The sequence below is a fragment of the Ranitomeya variabilis genome, chromosome 5 (assembly GCF_051348905.1).
Source record: "Ranitomeya variabilis isolate aRanVar5 chromosome 5, aRanVar5.hap1, whole genome shotgun sequence".
NCBI lineage: Eukaryota > Metazoa > Chordata > Amphibia > Anura > Dendrobatidae > Ranitomeya > Ranitomeya variabilis.
This window is the reverse complement of record NC_135236.1, coordinates 193762400-193782021: the sequence shown is the minus strand read 5'-3', so window position 1 is coordinate 193782021 and position 19622 is coordinate 193762400. Positions and strand designations below refer to the sequence as shown.

The window sequence follows — 19622 nt, the reverse complement described above, 5'->3', positions numbered from 1 at the left end:
ACCCCCTATCCATCCATACACGGGCCCCCGCCATAAGGGACCACCTATCTATCCATACACTGACCCCCGCCATAAGGAACCCCCTATCTATCCATACACTGACCCCCGCCATAAGGGACCCCCTATCTATCCATACACTGACCCCCGCCATAAGGGACCCCCTATCTATCCGCACACAGCCCCCTTCGCAGTAAGGGACCCCCTATCCATCCATACACTAACCCCCTGCCATAAGGGACCCCTTATCTATCCATACACTGACCCCCGCCATAAGGGACCCCCTATCTATCCATACACCCCCCGCCATAACGTACCCCCCTAATCTATCTGTACTCACCCCCCGCCATAAGGGACCCCCTATCTATCCGTACACAGCCTCCTTCGCAGTAAGGGACCCCCTATCCATCCATACACTGACCCCCCGCCATAAGGGACCCCCTATCCATCCATACACTGACCCCCGCCATAAGGGACCCCCTATCTATCCATACACAGCCCCCTTCGCAGTAAGGGACCCCCTATCCATCCATACACTAACCCCCGCCATAAGGGACCCCCTATCTATCCATACACTGACCCCCGCCATAAGGGACCCCCTATCTATCCATACACCCCCCGCCATAACGTACACCCCTAATCTATCCGTACTCACCCCACGCCATAAGGGACCCCCTATCTATCCGTACACAGACTCCTTCGCAGTAAGGGACCCCCTATCCATCCATACACTGACCCCCGCCATAAGGGACCCCCTATCTATCCATACACTGACCCCTGCCATAAGGGACCCCCTATCTATCCGTACACAGCCCCCTTCGCAGTAAGGGACCCCCTATCCATCCATACACTAACCCCCGCCATAAGGGACCCCCTATCTATCCATACACTGACCCCCGCCATAAGGGACCCCCTATCTATCCATACACTGACCCCCCGCCATAAGGGACCCCCTATCTATCCGTACACAGCCCCCTTCGCAGTAAGGGACCCCCTATCCATCCATACAGACCCCCGCCATAAGGGACCCCCTATCTATCCATACACCCCCCGCCATAACGTACCCCCCTAATCTATCCGTACTCACCCCCCGCCATAAGGGACCCCCTATCTATCCGTACACAGCCTCCTTCGCAGTAAGGGACCCCCTATCCATCCATACACTGACCCCCGCCATAAGGGACCCCCTATCCATCTATACACGGGCCCCCGCCATAAGGGACCCCCTATCTATCCATACACCCCCCGCCATAACGTACCCCCCTAATCTATCCGTACTCACCCCCCGCCATAAGGGACCCCCTATCTATCCGTACACAGCCTCCTTCGCAGTAAGAGACCCCCTATCCATCCATACACTGACCCCCGCCATAAGGGACCCCCTATCTATACGTACACAGCCCCCTTCGCAGTAAGGGACCCCCTATCCATCCATACACTAACCCCCGCCATAAGGGACCCCCTATCTATCCATACACTGACCCCCGCCATAAGGGACCCCCTATCTATACGTACACAGCCCCCTTCGCAGTAAGGGACCCCCTATCCATCCATACACTAACCCCCGCCATAAGGGACCCCCTATCTATCATACACTGACCCCCGCCATAAGGGACCCCCTATCTATCCATACACCCCCCGCCATAACGTACCCCCCTAATCTATCCGTACTCACCCCCCGCCATAAGGGACCCCCTATCTATCCGTACACAGCCCCCTTCGCAGTATGGGACCCCCTATCCATCCATACACTAACCCCCGCCATAAGGGACCCCCTATCTATCCATACACTGACCCCCGCCATAGGGGACCCCCTATCTATCCATACACAGTCCCCCGCGCCCTGCCCCCTCTTCCCCCTCTCTGAGCCCCCCCCGCGCCGTATCCCCCCAAAAGGGTTAATACCGGTATCACTGTTGGCACCCCCCTAAAGGGTTAATACCGGTATCACTGTTGGCACCCCCCTAAAGGGTTAATACCGGTATCACTGTTGGCACCCCCCTAAAGGGTTAATACCGGTATCACTGTTGGCACCCCCCCTAAAGGGTTAATACCGGTATCACTGTTGGCACCCTCCTAAAGGGTTAATACCGGTAGCAGTGTCCGCTGTCTATGCATGCCGCCAAAACGAGAAGGGGGTTGGGGCGTGTCTCGCTGTGAGAGCACCCGCCCACCTGCTATTACAGTCTCGGGCGACGCGCAGTAGCCCTAGCTACTGCGCATGCGCCAGGTGCAGCCTCGGGCGGCGCGCAGTAGCTCTAGCTACTGCGCATGCGGCAGGTGCGTGCGGACGCGAGTGCCGCGCGTGCATGTGGCGCATGCGCAGTCATGCTATGGAACTGCCCACAATGCCTAGTCCGTACAGCATCTGGGCGGCTAGAATAGAGGCCACCCACCTGACAGGACTTCCGCTCACGTGATCTTTCGCGTGTTAGCTCCTCCACTGAAGTGATGTCGCGTCTGGATGACGTGCTCCGTGATGCGTCCGGTCTGGGCGCACATCCGGGCATGCGCTGAACAAGGTTGGGGCGCTCTTTATTTTTCATGCTTTAGCACAGCAGTGCGCTGCTTCCCTCCTTCCTCCATGTTGGCTGCTTACGCGCTGTCAGTGTATACCCAGCTATAACGCTTTCACAGGCGGATATGTGCTTTTCTGTCCACACATTTTGAATACTGTCTAAAGCAACATTTAAGACATTAAAGGGGTTGTGCCAAGGTTGGACCTGATCCCCAGTCCACACAATAGCGGATACCTTCGTGATCACTGGGGTCCGACTGCTGGGATCCCCACTGATCCTGAGAACAGGGGCTCTTAGTGGTGGTCGATCCTGCGCACTGCTGCTCCATTCATACTACATTCTGGGCCCCAGTCATCACGAAGTTATCCCCTAACCATGAATTCTAAACCTGGTATACACCCTTAAACTGAGCCTTAAAGGGGTTGTCCAGGCTTGTGGATAAAGTCTGCAGTCACTTTGTGACTCCCAATAGTGAGCTCTGCGTACTGTCAAGGCTAGTGAATGGAGCGGGCAGTCATGTGACTTCAAATACTCGATTTGTATACATGCGGTCACATGACTAGACGTGTGTGGTCCCTCTCAGTAAAAGTGAATTGAGCGCAGTCGGACACATATAGGTAGAATGTGGCAGGAAGTTTGCAAATCACATCCTTGCAGTCACATGACTGCCCTGAACCAGAGAATCCCGACAGTGCGCACTGTGCACGCTGTGAGGATTAGAGTGATCACAGACTTTAACCACAATCCTGGATAATCCCTGGGGAAATATTCTGCAAGCAGTGCAATGTGTTTAATCCTACCGGCAATGTACACACTGCTAGGATTTGGCGCTGAGCGGTCTTCAGTGGCTGCAGGTATGCGATTTGCAGTCATATAACAACTGGTGCCACCCAGATATTCTTAATGTTGTACACTCTTGGGATTTGGTAAGCTGCAGCACTATTAAAAATCTTCCCCAGACTGGACAGCCCCTTTAATTTATGTCTAGCTCCATTATGTAGACTGTAGAACATAATATTGCCTGTTATTTACTCTGTCACAGATGGATGCGGAGCTGAGGTTATTGCGTGTGAATCATGAAGATCACGGAACCCAAAGATGCAGATTAGGACCCAAAGCAATGTCTGATCTGGGACTTAAAATCGGATCCCCTCTTCTGATATCTCTGCCCAGTGGCGGCTGCCTGTGTACTGCCTGGCCGAGAAGAGATCTGTCTGACGGCTTCCTACAAGCGGATCTCATGTGTTCCACGTCACCTACACCTGTGGTGGAGTACAGGGATCCTTTGTCTCTAAATCACATAAAAAGACTCAATTCTGTCAAGTTAAAAAAAGTGACTGTGAAAACGGTAATGAAAAGTGTAAAAGAGAAGCTTTCCCTCTCTGGGCCTGCTCTCCTAGAGGTTGTCAAAGACGTACTAAGAAATGTGTACGTCTTACCTGAATACGTGGTGACAGTCCCAGGAGCTTCCCCCATCGTGAATGTGGAAATATTAGATATGGACCCAGTAACAGAAGGAGCCGGATTAATAACGGCAAAGACTAGTGTGCAAGTGAAAGAGACGACCACTCCGGAGTGGTACAAGACCGGAGCAGACAATAGCCCCCAATATCAGGTGGCTGGAATGGACGATGTGTGTACGGCCCTGAAAGAGATTCTTAGCTTGCCTTTCCTTTACCCTGAGACCATAACTAAATTAGGCCTTTCTTGTCCGAAAGGCGTTCTCTTAGTGGGGCCGCCTGGCGTTGGTAAAACGCTCCTGGTGAAAGCGGTTGCCACACAGGTCGGTGCTCATCTTATTAGCCTGAGTGGGCCGGTTATTCATGGATCAAGACCTGGAGAAGCTGAGGAGAATTTACGGAAGATTTTTGAAAATGCCAGGAATGTTTCTCGTGGTGGCCCTTGTATCCTCTTTATCGATGAGATTGATTCTCTGTGCCCTAAACGAGGGATCTCTGGTAACGCCCCTGAAAACCGGATTGTCGCCCAACTTTTGACACTCATGGATGGGATCCACAGTGACAACAAGATGGTTATTGTCGCTGCAACAAACCAGCCAGATGTGATAGACTCGGCTCTCCGGCGGCCTGGGCGGTTTGATAGAGAGGTAAACATCGCTAGCACACATCACCATATTACTAGTTGTTTATTCCATGTAGCATAGGTGCCGGTAACCAGTTTATTTGGACCAGTTTCCATAACTATATTTGCCTTGCTGCTAGGGGTTACACCTGGGCATCTCCACACTCCAAACTGTTGTACATATATAAAATAAACGTAAAAAATGGCGCAAATGTAAAGATGAAATTGGTGTAAACTAAAAAGGCACAAAATGTCAAAAAGACTTGGGGGGGGGAAAGAAGAGGATTGCAATAATGGATATGGCACATAGTGTATAAAAGAAATGATAAAGAGGAAATCAGCCAGTACAGCAGCCTGATTGTATGCGGGTAGTTGGTTGAATGCAGATAATTGGCCGTACACAGGTAGCTGGTTATACGCAGGTAAGGACCTCAGCAAACTGTTTGGGACAAATGTCAGTAGGCTGAAGCATTATGATTTTTCTTTACTAAAACTAAGGGACAAAGGAAATCAACTCTATAACGTGACCCCTCCTCATCCATCTTTACAGTTGGCACAATGCAGTCAGGTAGGTAGCTTTCCTTGGCATTTGCCAACCCCAGACTCGTCCATCAGGCTGCTAGATAGAGAAGTGGGAATCATCACGCCACAGGACACATTCCACTTCTCCTGAGTCCATTGGTGATGAGTTTACACAATTTTTCCCTATTCTTGGCAATTGTGCTTGGTGATGTAAGGCTTGTATGCGGCTGCTTAGCCATGGGAATGAAACGTCCAGCGTAGTTTTTATGCTGATGTAAATACCAAAGTAGGTTTGGATTCTGCACTCCGTGAGTCAGCAGAATGCTGGTAACCTTTATACAATATGCCCCTCAGCATTTGATAACGCTGCATCGTAACTTCACGTGGTCTCCACTTCGTGGCTGAGTTATGTGGTTTTTAAACGCTTCCACTTTTTAGTAATGTCACTTATAGATAATGTTGGAATATTTAGGAGGCAAGAGATTTTATGATCTGACTTGTTACACCGGTGACTTCCTATTACAAGACCACGCTGGTATATGTGTTCTCTCACAAATGTTAGTAAATGCAGACAGCATGGCGACGGGCTGGATTGTATACGCTTGTGGGACTGAATGCAATTATTAAGACTTGTGTCCCAATACTTGTGTCCATATATTGTATATATCTTCGATTTGTTGCTGTCCTGGAATGGCTAAGTAATACAAAGTGCATGCATTATCCCTTCCAGATTATTATTGGGACCCCCACAATAAGCCAAAGAAGAGCCATTTTGGAAGTACTTACGGCACAGATCCCTGTACACAGTGACGTGGACGTGGATGCCTTGGCTGATATGACTGTTGGTTACGTAGGAGCTGATCTGACCGCTCTCTGCAGAGATGCTGCCATGCAAGTGGTGCTCCAGGCCCATCAGGTAAGAAGCACATCATCTCTATAATGGGAGGTTTAGCCATTAGATTGAGCACCCTCGATTTTAATATTTCCAAAAGAAAACATCTTGTGGGTTTGACCACTGAGGGGGTGATGTAAAGGACTGATGACATGACTGTATGTTCCTATCACTGTGTCTGTACATGCAGCTCTCAGGACAGTGTGCACATATAGAGAAGGGCCTGCTCTGAGGTTGATCTGTAGACCATAAACATAAGATACGGGACTGCCGGCCAAACTCTTGTTCAGAGAACAGCTCTCCTGCTCAATTTTCAGAATTAGATCAATCCATGTGGAACGCCCGACCACAAGAGGTAGTAATAGCAGACACTAGAACAGTCTTTAAAAAAGGCTGGACGATTTCCTCAATACACATAACATTGGAGGTTATAGATAATTTAATGACAGAATATATAATTGGTGGAGTAAGGTTGAACTTGATGGACCTGGGTCTGTTTCCAACCTATGTAATTATGTTGCAGTGGAGCCACAGCAGGGTTTCTAGTTTTAAAGAACAAACAAACTTCGCCTTACTCACCCTCCCTGGGTCTCCGCTGCTGCTCCTGGTGTCTGTTATTGTCTGCAGTGCTGATGTCTCGTCGACAGCGCTGCAGCCAGTAAATGAGCTCTGCTTCTGAGGGGCTGCAGCCGCTGAGCTCAGTCATTGACGGCAGCGCTATTGATGTGGCATTGGCACAGCAGACAATAACAGACACCAGGAGCAGTGACAGAGATTTTGTGCTTTACTCACCCTCCCTCGGGACAGCATTGTTTTGGTTTTTGTTTCTTTTTCTAAAACAAACTACCCAGGAAGAAGGAAAGTATCTTCATTAGAGAAGAGAGGATATGCGGCTGCTAGGCCGACCTCCTGTACTGCGGATTGATGCATTTCATGGGCTTTCCTTGTCATTTTCACGGTATTGTTTTGTTCAGATGTTTCCATCAGAGGTATATACATCTTTAAATTTAGTTTCAGAGCTTATGTGTGACCACTGCTCTATTAAAACTTTGCCTGACTGCTCTTAGTGATTGAGGGGGGTCTCAGTGATAAGACATTCCGTGGATGAGAAATAATTGGCTGGTCCTTTAATGTTTATTCTAATGGGACAACCCATTTAAGGTTTGGAAGAAGAAAAATGGGATTCCCGATACCTGTAAAAAAGGAAAAGGTCTGAGATTCTGTCGTTTTGTGTCTCCAGTTCTGATGCAGTCCGTGATTGCAGGTCACCAACTAATGCTTTCATCCTTATCCTGTGCAGAATGTATATTATTCCTAGATCTAATTAGAAAACCAGAGGATTCATGTCTCCTAGTGTGCTTAATGTACTGACCGGCTGGGGCAGTATTTGGAATTGCTGCCCTGCGCATGAACAAGAGAATGGGGGCAGTGATACTGAGCTATTGGCCATGTGTGACCACTGGCACTAGGTATGAGGTGGGCTTGTGAGAAATAAATTAAAAAACAGGTCTCTATAACAAGTATGTAACAGCGATAACGAGATACTGGAGCAGTTTTTTTAATGATTCCACATGAAAAATTGTGTGATCTAACATAGTAAGCTAATATGTATTAGTAGAATCTTCCCCAAGTGATACCCGGTTTTCTCCAGAATAAATGATCTGTCACGCCTACAGTAATTATCTTACAGACCCAATGCCAGAAAGGTGCTGTCTGCATCATCCGTGTGATGAATAATGGGGTGCTTGTATATTGGTGCCCTGTATGTGAAATGATTGTATCCAGAAGTAAAGCTGCATCACTAATTGTGTCCTGCGCTCTTTCTCCAGGATGGTCACGTCAACCAAGTAAGAAGAGAACATTTTTTTGAAGCTTTCAAAAAGATCCGACCTAGTGCAGCGCGAAGTGCTCTTGGACAGGTGGACTTGAAGCCAGTGTCCTGGGACCAAATTGGTGGCCTAGAAGATGTTAAACTTTTATTACAACAGGTAGAAAGATCATTTCTCAGATTTGTTTTTCTTTCTTGAGCAATGTATTTCTACATTTTAAAACCTGATTGAAGTGTTTTACATTAGATCCTTTAATCAAATCAGGAACAGGTAATATTTTGGACTGAAAGTCGTTGTCCAACTCCAGAAAACTTTTCTCCGTAGGCCAAGTTCAATGTAAAATAACAAACTAGTTTAGTTACGCTCCCCTGGGTCCAGTGTTGTCTCTGCTGCTGACCTGGTCTCTGTTGTTTGGCAGCAGCGGTGTCACCATGTTGACAGTGCTGCAGCCAATCACTGAGCCCAGCAGCTTGTGCCCTCTACCTCGGCAAAGATTTGCTACAGTGCTATTGATGTCATATCACCATTGCAGCCAGTCACTAGAAGCCGGACCCGTGGTGGAGACAGAACGCTGGGCCTGGGAAGGGTAAGGAAAGCACAGTTACTTTACAATGAATTGAGTCTTTAGAGAAACGTTTTCTGACAAGAGACAACCCCTTTATAAACCATAGTATTGAAAAGTGCATGAATGTGGCATGACAGATTTGCTGGACATATTAGCCTTTTCTTATTATCTTTAAACCCCCTGATGGCTGGCAAACTTATCTACATACTTTGCCCCATACAATGTTGTGGGTTGATACATTTGACATATTTGCTGATTACTCAAAACTGTTGTACAATGTATAAACAGTATTTAAAGAGACTTAATAATTGTAAATTGCTTAGTAAATCATTAAAGGGAATCTGTCAGAAGGTTTTGCTATGTAATCTGAGAGCCCCATGATGTATGGGTAGATAATCTGATTACAGTGATCTGTAACTTACTAGGCTGTTTTGCTGTTTCAATACAATCAGCATTTTATAAGTAGGAGATTATCATTACAGGTCTAGATGTCTTGTGCCAAAACCGGCCCCACCACTGATTAGCAGCTTTCCGTCAATACACATTGCACACATAAAGCTAATCAGAGGTATGGGTGGGGTTATACCGGACTCGACATCTGAGCCCTTCTAAATCTGCTGCGGAAAAAACTGTGATTCTATCACAATCTAAGTGATACATCGCTGGAATTAGGGTCTCTGTCCCTACATCATGTTGCTCTCATGTAGCAAAAACCTGCTAACAGATTCCCTTTAAGTGTTGGATTGATATAGCAAGTAAAAACTGGAATTTCCAAGTATATTGGAGAGAGGTCCCTATTATAGTAGAACTTCACATTTAAAGGATTGCTTAGACCCTTCCACTGTCTGCAGAGCTTGTTTGTAGGAACACTCATTCTCAATAATGGGGTTCACAAATTGAGCCAGTGATGGATATTCACAATTTGCAGAGGGTTTTAGAGAAATGAGACTGAGGAATTGTGAGAGCAGTATCGGAAAGTTCCCAAGCTTCTTCTGTAGGGGGTTATGTCGGCAAGTTTTTTTCTGATGCCCTAATTACTATAGGAGGTAGGTTACCTATTCCCTCTCCATATGATCCAGTGTCCTGACAGTATTTGCTCAGCATTCACTATGTGACTAGCCAACCTGTCACCGCCTGATCACATGCCAGTCATTAGTGGCATCACAGCAGTATGGCATGTGACCACTGTGGCTACTGACTGGTTGCAGTGGTCACATGCTGGCATTTTTGACAGAGGAAATACTACTCTTAATATTATGCACCCACACAGTCATGTAATATATGAGGTCTTACCTGTGCAGGTAGGAATTAAAGTGTTAACTAGATATGTGTTAATCCAAGTCATTCTTCACTTCTAGAGCATTGAATGGCCCATGAAGTATCCGGATGCTTTCATGAGGATGGGATTAACCCTACCCAAAGGAGTCCTACTGTATGGGCCTCCAGGATGTGCCAAAACCACCCTGGTGAAAGCTGTGGCCACCAGCTGCCATTGCTCTTTCTTCTCTGTTAGCGGTGCTGATCTTTTCTCCCCTTATGTGGGCGACTCAGAGAAGTCTTTAGCACAGGTAAGAACATTACATCTAGAATAATGGGTTGAAGATTTGCCTTTTATCTCTTAAGATAATCACATTGACAGATGTGCATGCATTTTGTAGGATGTCCCTCTGACGTGTACCTTGGTTCTCATTACCTCCGCAGCTTTTCCGGCAAGCAAGAGCAAGCACTCCAGCAATTGTGTTTTTGGATGAGATTGATGCAATTGTGGGCTGTCGCTCAGAAGGCAGAACAGGTTCTGGTGTCCAAGAGAGAGTGCTTTCTGTCCTACTATATGAACTTGATGGTGTTGGCCTCAAGGTTACTGAACGCAGAGGCAGACCAGTACTTCTGGAGGGAGATCATCAGCACTGCCACAATGAAGAGGTCAGCTAATAAACCGTCTCAGTCTGGGAAACATGAAAAGTAGGGTTATTTATCTGTCATCTAGATTCTTCTGGTGGTTTCATTGATTTTGGTAGCACATGAGATGATTCTCTACACATCAGTGCAGAAGTTCACCATTGACATTTTTTGCTGCAATATTTTGATATATGAAGAAACAAAAGAGCATAGTAAAACCCAAAACACTCAGTTTAAAAAAAAAATCACAGTAATCCGCAAGTGCTAGTAAAAAGATGTAATAAACAGGGTATTTGGTTGATACGTTTTTTGCAAAGAATGTATACTAAGCTGCTAATATTTTGATATATTAGCCATATATGTTTTTGAACAGCACATACTAGTCTCAACTGCACGGTTACTAGGGCATGGTGTGTTGCTGTGTGGGTACAAAGGGAATCTATCAGTAAGTTTCCACCCCACCCCCACAAACTATATGTGCATGTAGCTCTTACAAAGACAAGTACGTACTTTACCTTTACATCGCCAGTCCGTTCTTCCGATACTGAGAAATCAGCATTTGAATTGATATGAAAATGAGGTTGTAGATATAAAGCTTCTGTCACTCCAGCTCTATTCGCTGCCCAGCATTACCTTCTACCACTTCACTGATAGCCTCTATGCTGTGTGACCTCAGGCAAAAGAGCAGTCAATCAAGCAGGAGGTGGCAGGAATAGAGCTGGAGTGACCGAGACTTCAGATTTACCATAGTCCTTCAGCCTTGTTTGCATATAAATTTAAACGCTGATTTCTCAGAAACAATAACAAACTGACCATGTAAAGTTTTTGCTGGACTTGTCTTTTAAAGAGCTACCTGGACGTATACATAGTTTTGGGTGAGAAATTCTGCTGACAGATTCCCTTTTAAGGGGTTGTCCTATTGAAATAGAATTATTTTATATATCGATTACGAATACATATCTAAAGAGCTTACTAATATACTATTAATAGTCTCCTATCAGCTGTGCTTCTGGTATGTTTTTGACACAAGAAGGCTTCTGTTTCTGCATGTCAGCGGTGCTTTATGGCAAGGCATTTGGCTCTCATTTCAGCAGTTAACGGGGTGGTCCGAAACCAAAGTTTAATCTAATCCTAAATGTCTGTTTAATGTAATAATCTAATTACCTTTCCAATATAGTTTAATTAAAAATTCCCTTCCATTCCAGCTCTACTCTATTTTGCTGTTTTTTTTTTTTTTTTTCCCATTTTGATGGCGTTTCAATCTGGGATTCTCACATGGGACATTATTGGGGGTAGTGTCATTAGTGACGCCAGTTTCACGGACTGGTCTAGTCCCTGCTCTACTGGGCATGGTTCAGTTGTCAATTCCAATGCATAAGCGCAATTTATAAAACTGAATATTTCAGCGTTATTAGGGAGCAAAAACATAAGAGCCACCTTCACAGAGAATGCAGCCCTAGTGCTGCAGAAGGTGGCTCCTTTACTTAAAAATGCCCTGGGGGGTGACAGGTTCCCTTTAAGAGGAAAACAAATCTTCTCCTTTACCTGCAAGCACAGCTTGTCTGTGGGATGTGTATGGTATTGCAGCTTGGCTCCTTTAATTTCAATGGACGCATCTTGCAGACAAGAGTGGTGCTCATGATGGGAACAGAAGACCCTTTTATTGTAATCCTGTACACCAGTTACTAGTTGTCGGACTTCTGATGGTTTTCCCTCCACATTTCAGCTGGAGTATAAAGAAGTTATGAATAAATCCGTGATGGTTGTTGCAGCAACAAACAGGCCGGACGTCTTGGATGACGCATTGCTGCGGCCAGGACGACTAGACAAACTCCTCTACATACCACCACCCGATGAGAAGGTAATAGATTGCAGCTCATCTTAGTAACACTGGGTTCACACATTGAGCATTTTGTGCAGATTTTCAGCATATAAAATTTGCACGATTTTACAGTACCATTGATTTGGAAGAGTTTTAGTTCAATTCTAAGCCCCTCTACTGCTTTTTTTTTTTTACCCATTCATTTCAATGGAATAAACCACTTGTCGTCATTGTGTTTTTGTGACATTTTTGTAACAAAAGACCTAAAAAAAGCATGAAAAAGTGCGGAAAGTCTAAGCAGATTTTTGGTACAGGAACACTGGATTTGATTTCTGAAATACACAGAATGGGCCTAACTGTGCTTGAGCGTGGTGCTGCAATGTGCACATTTGCATTACCATGGGACTGTCTCTATTAACAGTAACACTTCCTGATGTGTGGCGTATATGTACGCCAGGGATAGGTGTATGAAGTTGACTCGAGATCTGAGCCCGCACAATACCTGGCAGGTGGCAGCTATGTTACAAGAGGTGACATTTAGGGAGAGGTCTGTCCCAACGAGCGAGCAGGGCCAGCTGAAGAGACCTGGTGTAGAACTGAGAAAATGGGATTGCCACATCTTGCCTGGAACGGTCATAAGAGAGGCAGGGGAGATGGATTGGGTAACGGTTGGTAAAGCCATCATTTTGTCCTCAGGAAGGAACATTTTGGCTTGTACAGTTCCCAGGAAGAGAATGTGCTGGGCCGGGATCAGAGACGACTTTGCTTGACGATACAGCGTGTCTAGTGTGATCTGCAGACTCTCGTGGGGAGAAGCCCAAACTGAAAATGGGACCAATTGGTAGTAAAATGGTAACCTTCTGATGCACTAGAAAATGGGGATGTGGAGATAGGTATCCTGAACCCCCACTGAAGAAAGACATTCTATGTGTTCTATGGAGGCAACAACCGACTCCATCCTGAAGCTGGACACTATTGTTCAGCAAGTAATGGGAGAAACCGAACCGTCATTCTTGGGGGCGACCAAAAGCTTTGAATAAAATCTGTTGAATCATTCCTGAGGAAACAGGAACTAAGATGCCTGCGTGAAGAAGAGCGGAAGAGACTTGGGGAAAAACAGCCGCCGGGGAATCTGTGGATGACAAAATAGAAAACAAACCATCTTGAAGAGTGGAAAATTCTACCTTGTATCTGGAGGAAACAGTTTCCCCTGACCCTGGCCCACACATCCTGAAACAGTATCATCCTATCAAAAAAACGGACACCTATTTTAGAATCCAACAAATTTTATTAATGATACAAAAACAACATCATAAAAACAAAGACTGTGAGGTGGTGCATAAAGATGCATCCTCTTCTGTTTCCCTATCTAGTGGGGGCTAAAGAAGAATCATTATTGGGCACCTCTAGTTCTCTTTTGCCTTTAAATAAAAATGTAATTGGTCGTGTTAAAATACATCTGTTTAGGCAAAAGAGGAGTTCATTTCTTTGTTTACAGCTCACATTTTGGCAACTATCGATGACAAGATGCATTCATGCTAGATGGGGTGGGCTTTTACTCCTACACTAGTGCAAGAAAAGTATAAAACCCCATGCACAGGCGCTTCTAGTGGCACGCAGATCATCGCACCCCTCGCCATAGGGCCCTGTGATATGCCTTGCGGGGACGCTGCGTCCCCGCAAGGTGTACGGACATGCTGCGATCTGAAAAGACGCGCAGCATGTCCGGAGTCGCAGGGCCGCCGCGTGCGGGTTTCCACGCATAGTGGAGACGGGATTTCATAAAATCCCCTCCACTATGCTGGAACATCTGGACGCTGCTTGTTTGACGCTGCAGCGTCAAACAAGCAGCGTTTACTTACCGTGGAAACATACCCTAATACTGCGTCTGTCAGGTTTATTTCATTCCCTTTGCTGCTGGCTTTGTCAAGAAATCTAACTATATGAGAACAGATGCTTCCCCCATTTGAATGGAGTGGTGGTAAAGTGTACACATGCCCTCTTCATTCAAAGTCTACGGGACTGATAAAGATTGCCAAATCCAGCATTCTGCAGCTTGTCGTCTGACCTTGTAAGTTGCATGGAGATAAGTTTTGTATGTTTTTCCTTTTGATGTAATAACCTTATGTGTTCCAGGCCCGTTTATCCATACTCCAAATCTGCTCCAGTAGTATGCCACTCGCTAATGATGTGAGTCTGGAAAGCCTGGCAGCCTCTACCGAATCCTACTCTGGAGCGGACCTTCAAAGTCTCTGTAAAGAGGTGGGAGATTGTAGATCTGTTTAGGTGACCGTAATTTCACACTATGTCCTGTTGATGTGCACAGCATACAAGTTCTAGAGTTTTGCTAGTTTCAGTTGTGCTGAATGGCACATAGCTCGTTCACTTGAAGACACGGTAAGATGGGACTGGCCCATTTGAAAGTAACCCAAGCTCCTTCCCGCATATAGACACACCAGATTGAAAATGATTTCCTGCAATCAGCAGTTAGATAAGTTTCCGGAATGACACAGGAACAGGAGTTGTGCCCATGCCATCCACCGCGGGAGTCATCCCCACACACCTCTGTCAGTGACCGCAGCATGCGCAAAGTTTGACAGGCTGTTAGCTCCCTTTGTCAGCACATGTGCACGTTAAAGCAAAGGCCTAATAATGGCCCCAATGTCTGGCCCGTAGCTTATTAAATCTTGAAAAAATAAATCTAAATTGCAAAACGTATCCTATACATTACAATCCCATCCATCCGTGGACTGACCAATTGACTTGTATGAGCAATTTTGATCTGTGACTCAGATTAAAAACAGACGTGACCACAACATGTACACGAGACATACCCTTTCATACAATTGGATTAATAATGGATAGGTGTCATAATTGACGCCTCTCCATTATTAATCTGGCTTAATGTCACCTTACAATAGCAAGGTGGCATTAACCCTTCATTACCCCATATCCCACCGCTACACGGGAGTGGGAAGAGAGTGACCAAGTGCCAGAATAGGCACATCTTCCAGATGTGCCTTTTCTGGGGTGGCTGGGGGCAGATGTTTGTAGCCAGGGGGGGGCCAATAACCATGGACCCTCTCTAGGCTATTAATATCTGCCCTCAGTCACTGGCTTTACCGCTCTGGCGGAGAAAATGGAGCGGGAGCCCACGCCAATTTTTTCCACGATTTAACCCTTTATTTTAGCAGCTACAGCGCCCAAATTTTGCACATACACACTACTAACATTAGTAGTGTGGAATATGCAAAAAAAAAAAGGGGATATGAGATGGTTTACTGTATGTAAACCATGTCTCATATCCTGTCGGGTTTAGGCAGGAGAAATGAAAAGCCGGCAATTGAATTAGCGGCTTTTCACTAACACCGCTGCGTATTTCTCGCAAGTCACACTGCTGGTCCGTGTGGAATCCATATTTTTCTCGCCCCCATAGACTTTCATTGGCGTTTTTTTTGCGCAATACGCTGACAAACGCAGCATGCTGCAATTATCTACGGCCGTACAAGACCATACATTACGGATGCGTAATATACGGCTGATAGGAGCAGCCCCATAGAGAATAATTGGGCCGTGTGTAATGCGTTTTTTACGGACGTATTTTCGGCGTTCATACGTCCATAAAACTCGCTAGTGTGACGCCGGCCTTATAGTCCGGATGTTACTGTGGCTGGTGAGGTGAGTTGGGTGGTGGAGTGGCGGCGGACAAGTGGGTCACAGGAGGCAGTAGCCAGCTGCTGTGACTAACACCTGTGACTGCTCCCCATGCCCATAAACCCTCCCACCACTAAGCACTGAAGCCAGCGAGGAGAGGTGGGAGGGACTATGGGCGTGGAGAGCAGTGACTTAATTTCTTTTTAATAGCAGGCACAGTGTTATCCGCCCATGCCTCCTGTAGCTGCAGGGAAATCATGTGTGAGTGCTACTAAAGCGAATTAATTTTCACTGCCCATGAGAGTGGAGAGCAGTGAATATTCATTCCCTTTAATAGGGGGCACACGTGATCGCCAGGCAGCTGTGGTTAACACTGTGCCCGCTATTAAAGATTAATGAATATTCACTGCTCCACGCACCCATAGTCCCGGGCGCTGGGAGCAGCGAGTATTCCAGCAGCTGTCCTTTGCTTGTAAGCAATGCATGATGTCACTGCCATGCGTAGTTTGCCAGCAGCTTGATTCATGCTTGTATCAGTGAAGGCAGCGCAGGGAAGGTAAGTAGAGCGGTTTATAGTTTTGTTTTTTTTGTTTTGGGGATGGGGCCATGCACACCATGAGCTGGCATTTTTTGCTTCAATTTTTTTTCCTCCCCCAATACTTACGGTATTTAGGGTTATTTTCTAAATACATTTGTATATGGTATGGCATATTATTTATGCGTACATCGATATTGGTAGGTCAGTGTGGTGGGTCTTTTGGGATTTTAAATAGTATTTATGGAGCATTGATTTTTGTTTTTCAAATTTTATGTATCTAATATATACACACACACCCATCAATACTGTATGGTCACCTTCCTTTTGATCATTAGATGCCTTTACTGATGTAGCACCCTCATTTTTGTTTTTTGTAATTATTGCCATCTATATGAACTGTTCTTGTCTGCAGGCTGCCCTAATTGCACTCCATGAAAGTGGATTCCAGGCTGCATTTGTGAATGAAGAACATTTCCATCAGGCTTTAGCATCTCACACTCCATCCCTGAACGCGTGTGACCTTCTCGCCTTTAAAAAACTACGCTTTCATTCAGGACATTTAGACTATTAATGCTGCAGTGATCAATGCCATGTAATAAAGATTTTATATCACGCTTTATTGTGCAGCTTTTATACCATCCTTTCCATTGTTATACAAAGATCAATCATTATACATTACACTTCAGAAATCTCACATAGTAAATCTGTTACAAGAGGAAGAACATTTATCAGTGATCACTGATACAATCCATTAACAGAAACAAATTACAACAATTCTCCTGCTTCATCTGCAACCAATGACTTCATTACATGTTCAGTGCATATATACGGATATGTATTATTAAAAGAAATAATCTAAGGCAGATCAATATCTATATACAGATCTTTCACGGCCAGGTAACCCTACATTGAAGCTCAGCATTTTTTACTACACTTCTCTTACAACGTATGGCTTGATGAATGTTATGGGAGGCCTCAATTGAGAAGAGCATCTTGTAGTATTAATAAGATGCACACACTATGGTAAAATAGGACTCATCTGCCCTGCTGACATGTCTGTTTTAGTAAATTATTTTCCTCCCAAATGATCAAGTCTGCAATAGTGATGAGTGAGCATGCTTTGATGCCAATGGTGTGCTCGAACATTGTGTTTGAGTCCCCGCAGCTGCATGTCTTACGGCTAATCGACAGCTGCAACACATGCAGGGATTGTCTAACAAACAGGCAATCACTCTGACAAACAGGCGATCCCTGCATGTGTTGCAGCTGTCGAACAACCGCGAGACATGCAGCCACGGCGACTCTCGAACATCATAGTCAAGCACGCCGAAGTCATACAGTTAGCACACGAGTATGGCGGAAAACACCTTATCCCAGCCCATTCGCTCATCATTATCCTTAACACTCGAGATGGGCAGCTCCTGTTATACCTGGTTACCGTTTACAAATAGTGACAGGTGGGTGTGTCAAAAGGGCGTGTCTACAGTCAGCACTGATTAGGGCGTGTCCCTACTTACTAGACACGGTCCAATCTAGTAACACATAGTTGTCCTTTTCCCCCCATACATATAAGAGATGAATAGTAAGAGGAACAGCTCAATGCCACGTTAAAAAGAAAAGCTGCTCCACTATTGGTATTTAACAAGGAATACAAATACTTGTTTTAGTATATCAAGGAGAGCCGACAGGTCCCTTTAAATACTCATGTCCACAATACTTTGGATAAAATACTTTTCTTTTATGTTGGCGTCTATTTGTCTCCCCCTGTACATCCAATGTATAAAATCAAGAGGATCATTGCATTTACCCACAGTTGAAGTTACTGAAAAGAACCTTGTCAAGAGCATACACACAACAAATACACTCCTTCCAGCCTGGTATAACACTGTTCACACTTAGTTTGGTAAAATATCGGGTGGTCATGGACCAGAACCTGATTCAGATGTGCTTTTATTTCCGTTATGATGTAGAAGCTCAATGAGACAAATGGAAAGAAGTTATTATTCTGGAACTTTAGTTTGCAGCATATTTTCCTGTAGGAATAGGAGTGTGAGCAGTCATGTTACTTGCTCTAGAAGGATAAAATGAAATATTCATTAACTCAGAACCGTGCCACTTAGTGGCCAAGTAAATTATCATAAACTTCCAACTCTGTGCAAGAAATCCCCTTGGTTACAGTTCACATGACAAGCCCGATAGACGGTATGTGCTTTGTTAATCAAGAAATCTGAAAGTATAACACTGGCCTGCTTTGCAACAAGCTCAAACACCTTAGGGTGGCAGCTGTAAGGTCCATTGTGTTCTGGTTATTGTCAGTATATTAACAGCAGTGGTAAGTGCAACGTTCAATGCCACTGGTAAAGAAGACACTTCCAGCTTCATTTAATGGAGTGGATTTGGTTCAGAAACCATAAAGGTGAATTATAAGTGGCCCGATAAGTTATGGAGAGTTGTACTGCTACTATATTACTAGCAGAAAAACTAGAACTAAAGGTCCCATAAAGACTTTACAACTGCGCTCCTGAGGCTATAAAGATACATTATTAACCTCCTCTGTGTGACGACATGGAGTAAAGAAGTGCATGCTCTGGAATGAAGTCATATACAAGCTCTTGCTTTATTTTCCCTCTTTTCAGGGGCATATGACGTGTAAGTACGGAGAGTTTGTCGGTCAAATGGGTTATCGAATGTACTAACCTATTATGTCAGTTACACAAATAATATTGCATAAAGTTAAACCACATTGTTAATAAAACTAGTGTCTGGATAGTGTTACCACATAAGGATACGTTGTGGTCTCAGGAAAGGGCTTCATTTTTGTCACCCTAGAGCGAGGTATGTGCAAACTTGCTTAAATCTGTAAACAGCACTTCAAAATTTGTCTGAACATCCACACTGGAGCATTCAGCATTTCTTCAAACGAATGCGAAGAATCACAGGTTCCCATAGAAGAAGAAAAAAAAACAAAGTGTGCTTCTGCAGATGACGTGTACTGCAACATACGCCATCACCTCCTCAGATCGCGCCGAGGACATATGTATTGCTGTATTGTGGAGGGTGTGTGGCAAGGCGGCAATCCACAGGACTAGGCACTGGTACAGCTAGCGCAGGTCATGGTCTCCTCTGGTCTATAACTCTGCATCTGTATAAAGCACTTGTACATCCCATATGTATTCAGCAGGATTTGTCTGGCTTTGCTTTGCACTTCTTCCCACTTTGATGTTGACCCTGGACCTACATGGACAGAAAGCGCACAATTTTCAGAAAAAAAAAACAAACAAAAAAACGTACATGCCTTTATTA

General features: G+C 45.2%; 2 protein-coding genes across 5 annotated transcripts in view; one reads left to right on the top strand and one right to left on the bottom strand.

The window, feature by feature from the left end:
• The first annotated feature begins 2382 nt into the window (after positions 1-2382).
• Positions 2383-16953, top strand: AFG2B (AAA ATPase AFG2B). Of its 4 annotated transcripts, none has more exons than XM_077263694.1 (9): positions 2383-2519; positions 3559-4623; positions 5851-6036; positions 7842-8000; positions 9765-9974; positions 10108-10329; positions 12032-12166; positions 14264-14389; positions 16732-16953. In XM_077263694.1, exons 2-9 carry the CDS (start codon positions 3559-3561, stop codon positions 16888-16890), a joined length of 2262 nt encoding a protein of 753 aa, XP_077119809.1. In that variant the 5' UTR covers positions 2383-2519; the 3' UTR covers positions 16891-16953. The 4 variants fall into 4 exon arrangements, with proteins under 4 accessions (XP_077119809.1, XP_077119810.1, XP_077119811.1 ...); XM_077263695.1 differs by lacking the exon at positions 2383-2519 and adding an exon at positions 2626-2713; XM_077263696.1 differs by lacking the exon at positions 2383-2519 and adding an exon at positions 3197-3370.
• The window catches only part of SLC30A4 (solute carrier family 30 member 4), a 46882-nt gene continuing 44175 nt past the window's right edge, over positions 16916-19622 (bottom strand). The window contains exon 7 of the mRNA XM_077263698.1: positions 16916-19553. Coding sequence (XP_077119813.1) covers positions 19405-19553 — 149 coding nt within the window. The 3' untranslated portion in view covers positions 16916-19404. The remainder of the gene's footprint in view (positions 19554-19622) is intronic.

Coding starts and splice junctions, on each gene's coding strand:
- AFG2B (XM_077263694.1), top strand. CDS start 3,559: ATGGATGCGGAGCTGAGGTTATTGCGTGTGAATCATGAAGATCACGGA. Junction 10,330..12,031: donor AGCACTGCCACAATGAAGAG/GTCAGCTAATAA, acceptor TCCACATTTCAG/CTGGAGTATAAAGAAGTTAT. Junction 14,390..16,731: donor TTCAAAGTCTCTGTAAAGAG/GTGGGAGATTGT, acceptor TCTTGTCTGCAG/GCTGCCCTAATTGCACTCCA.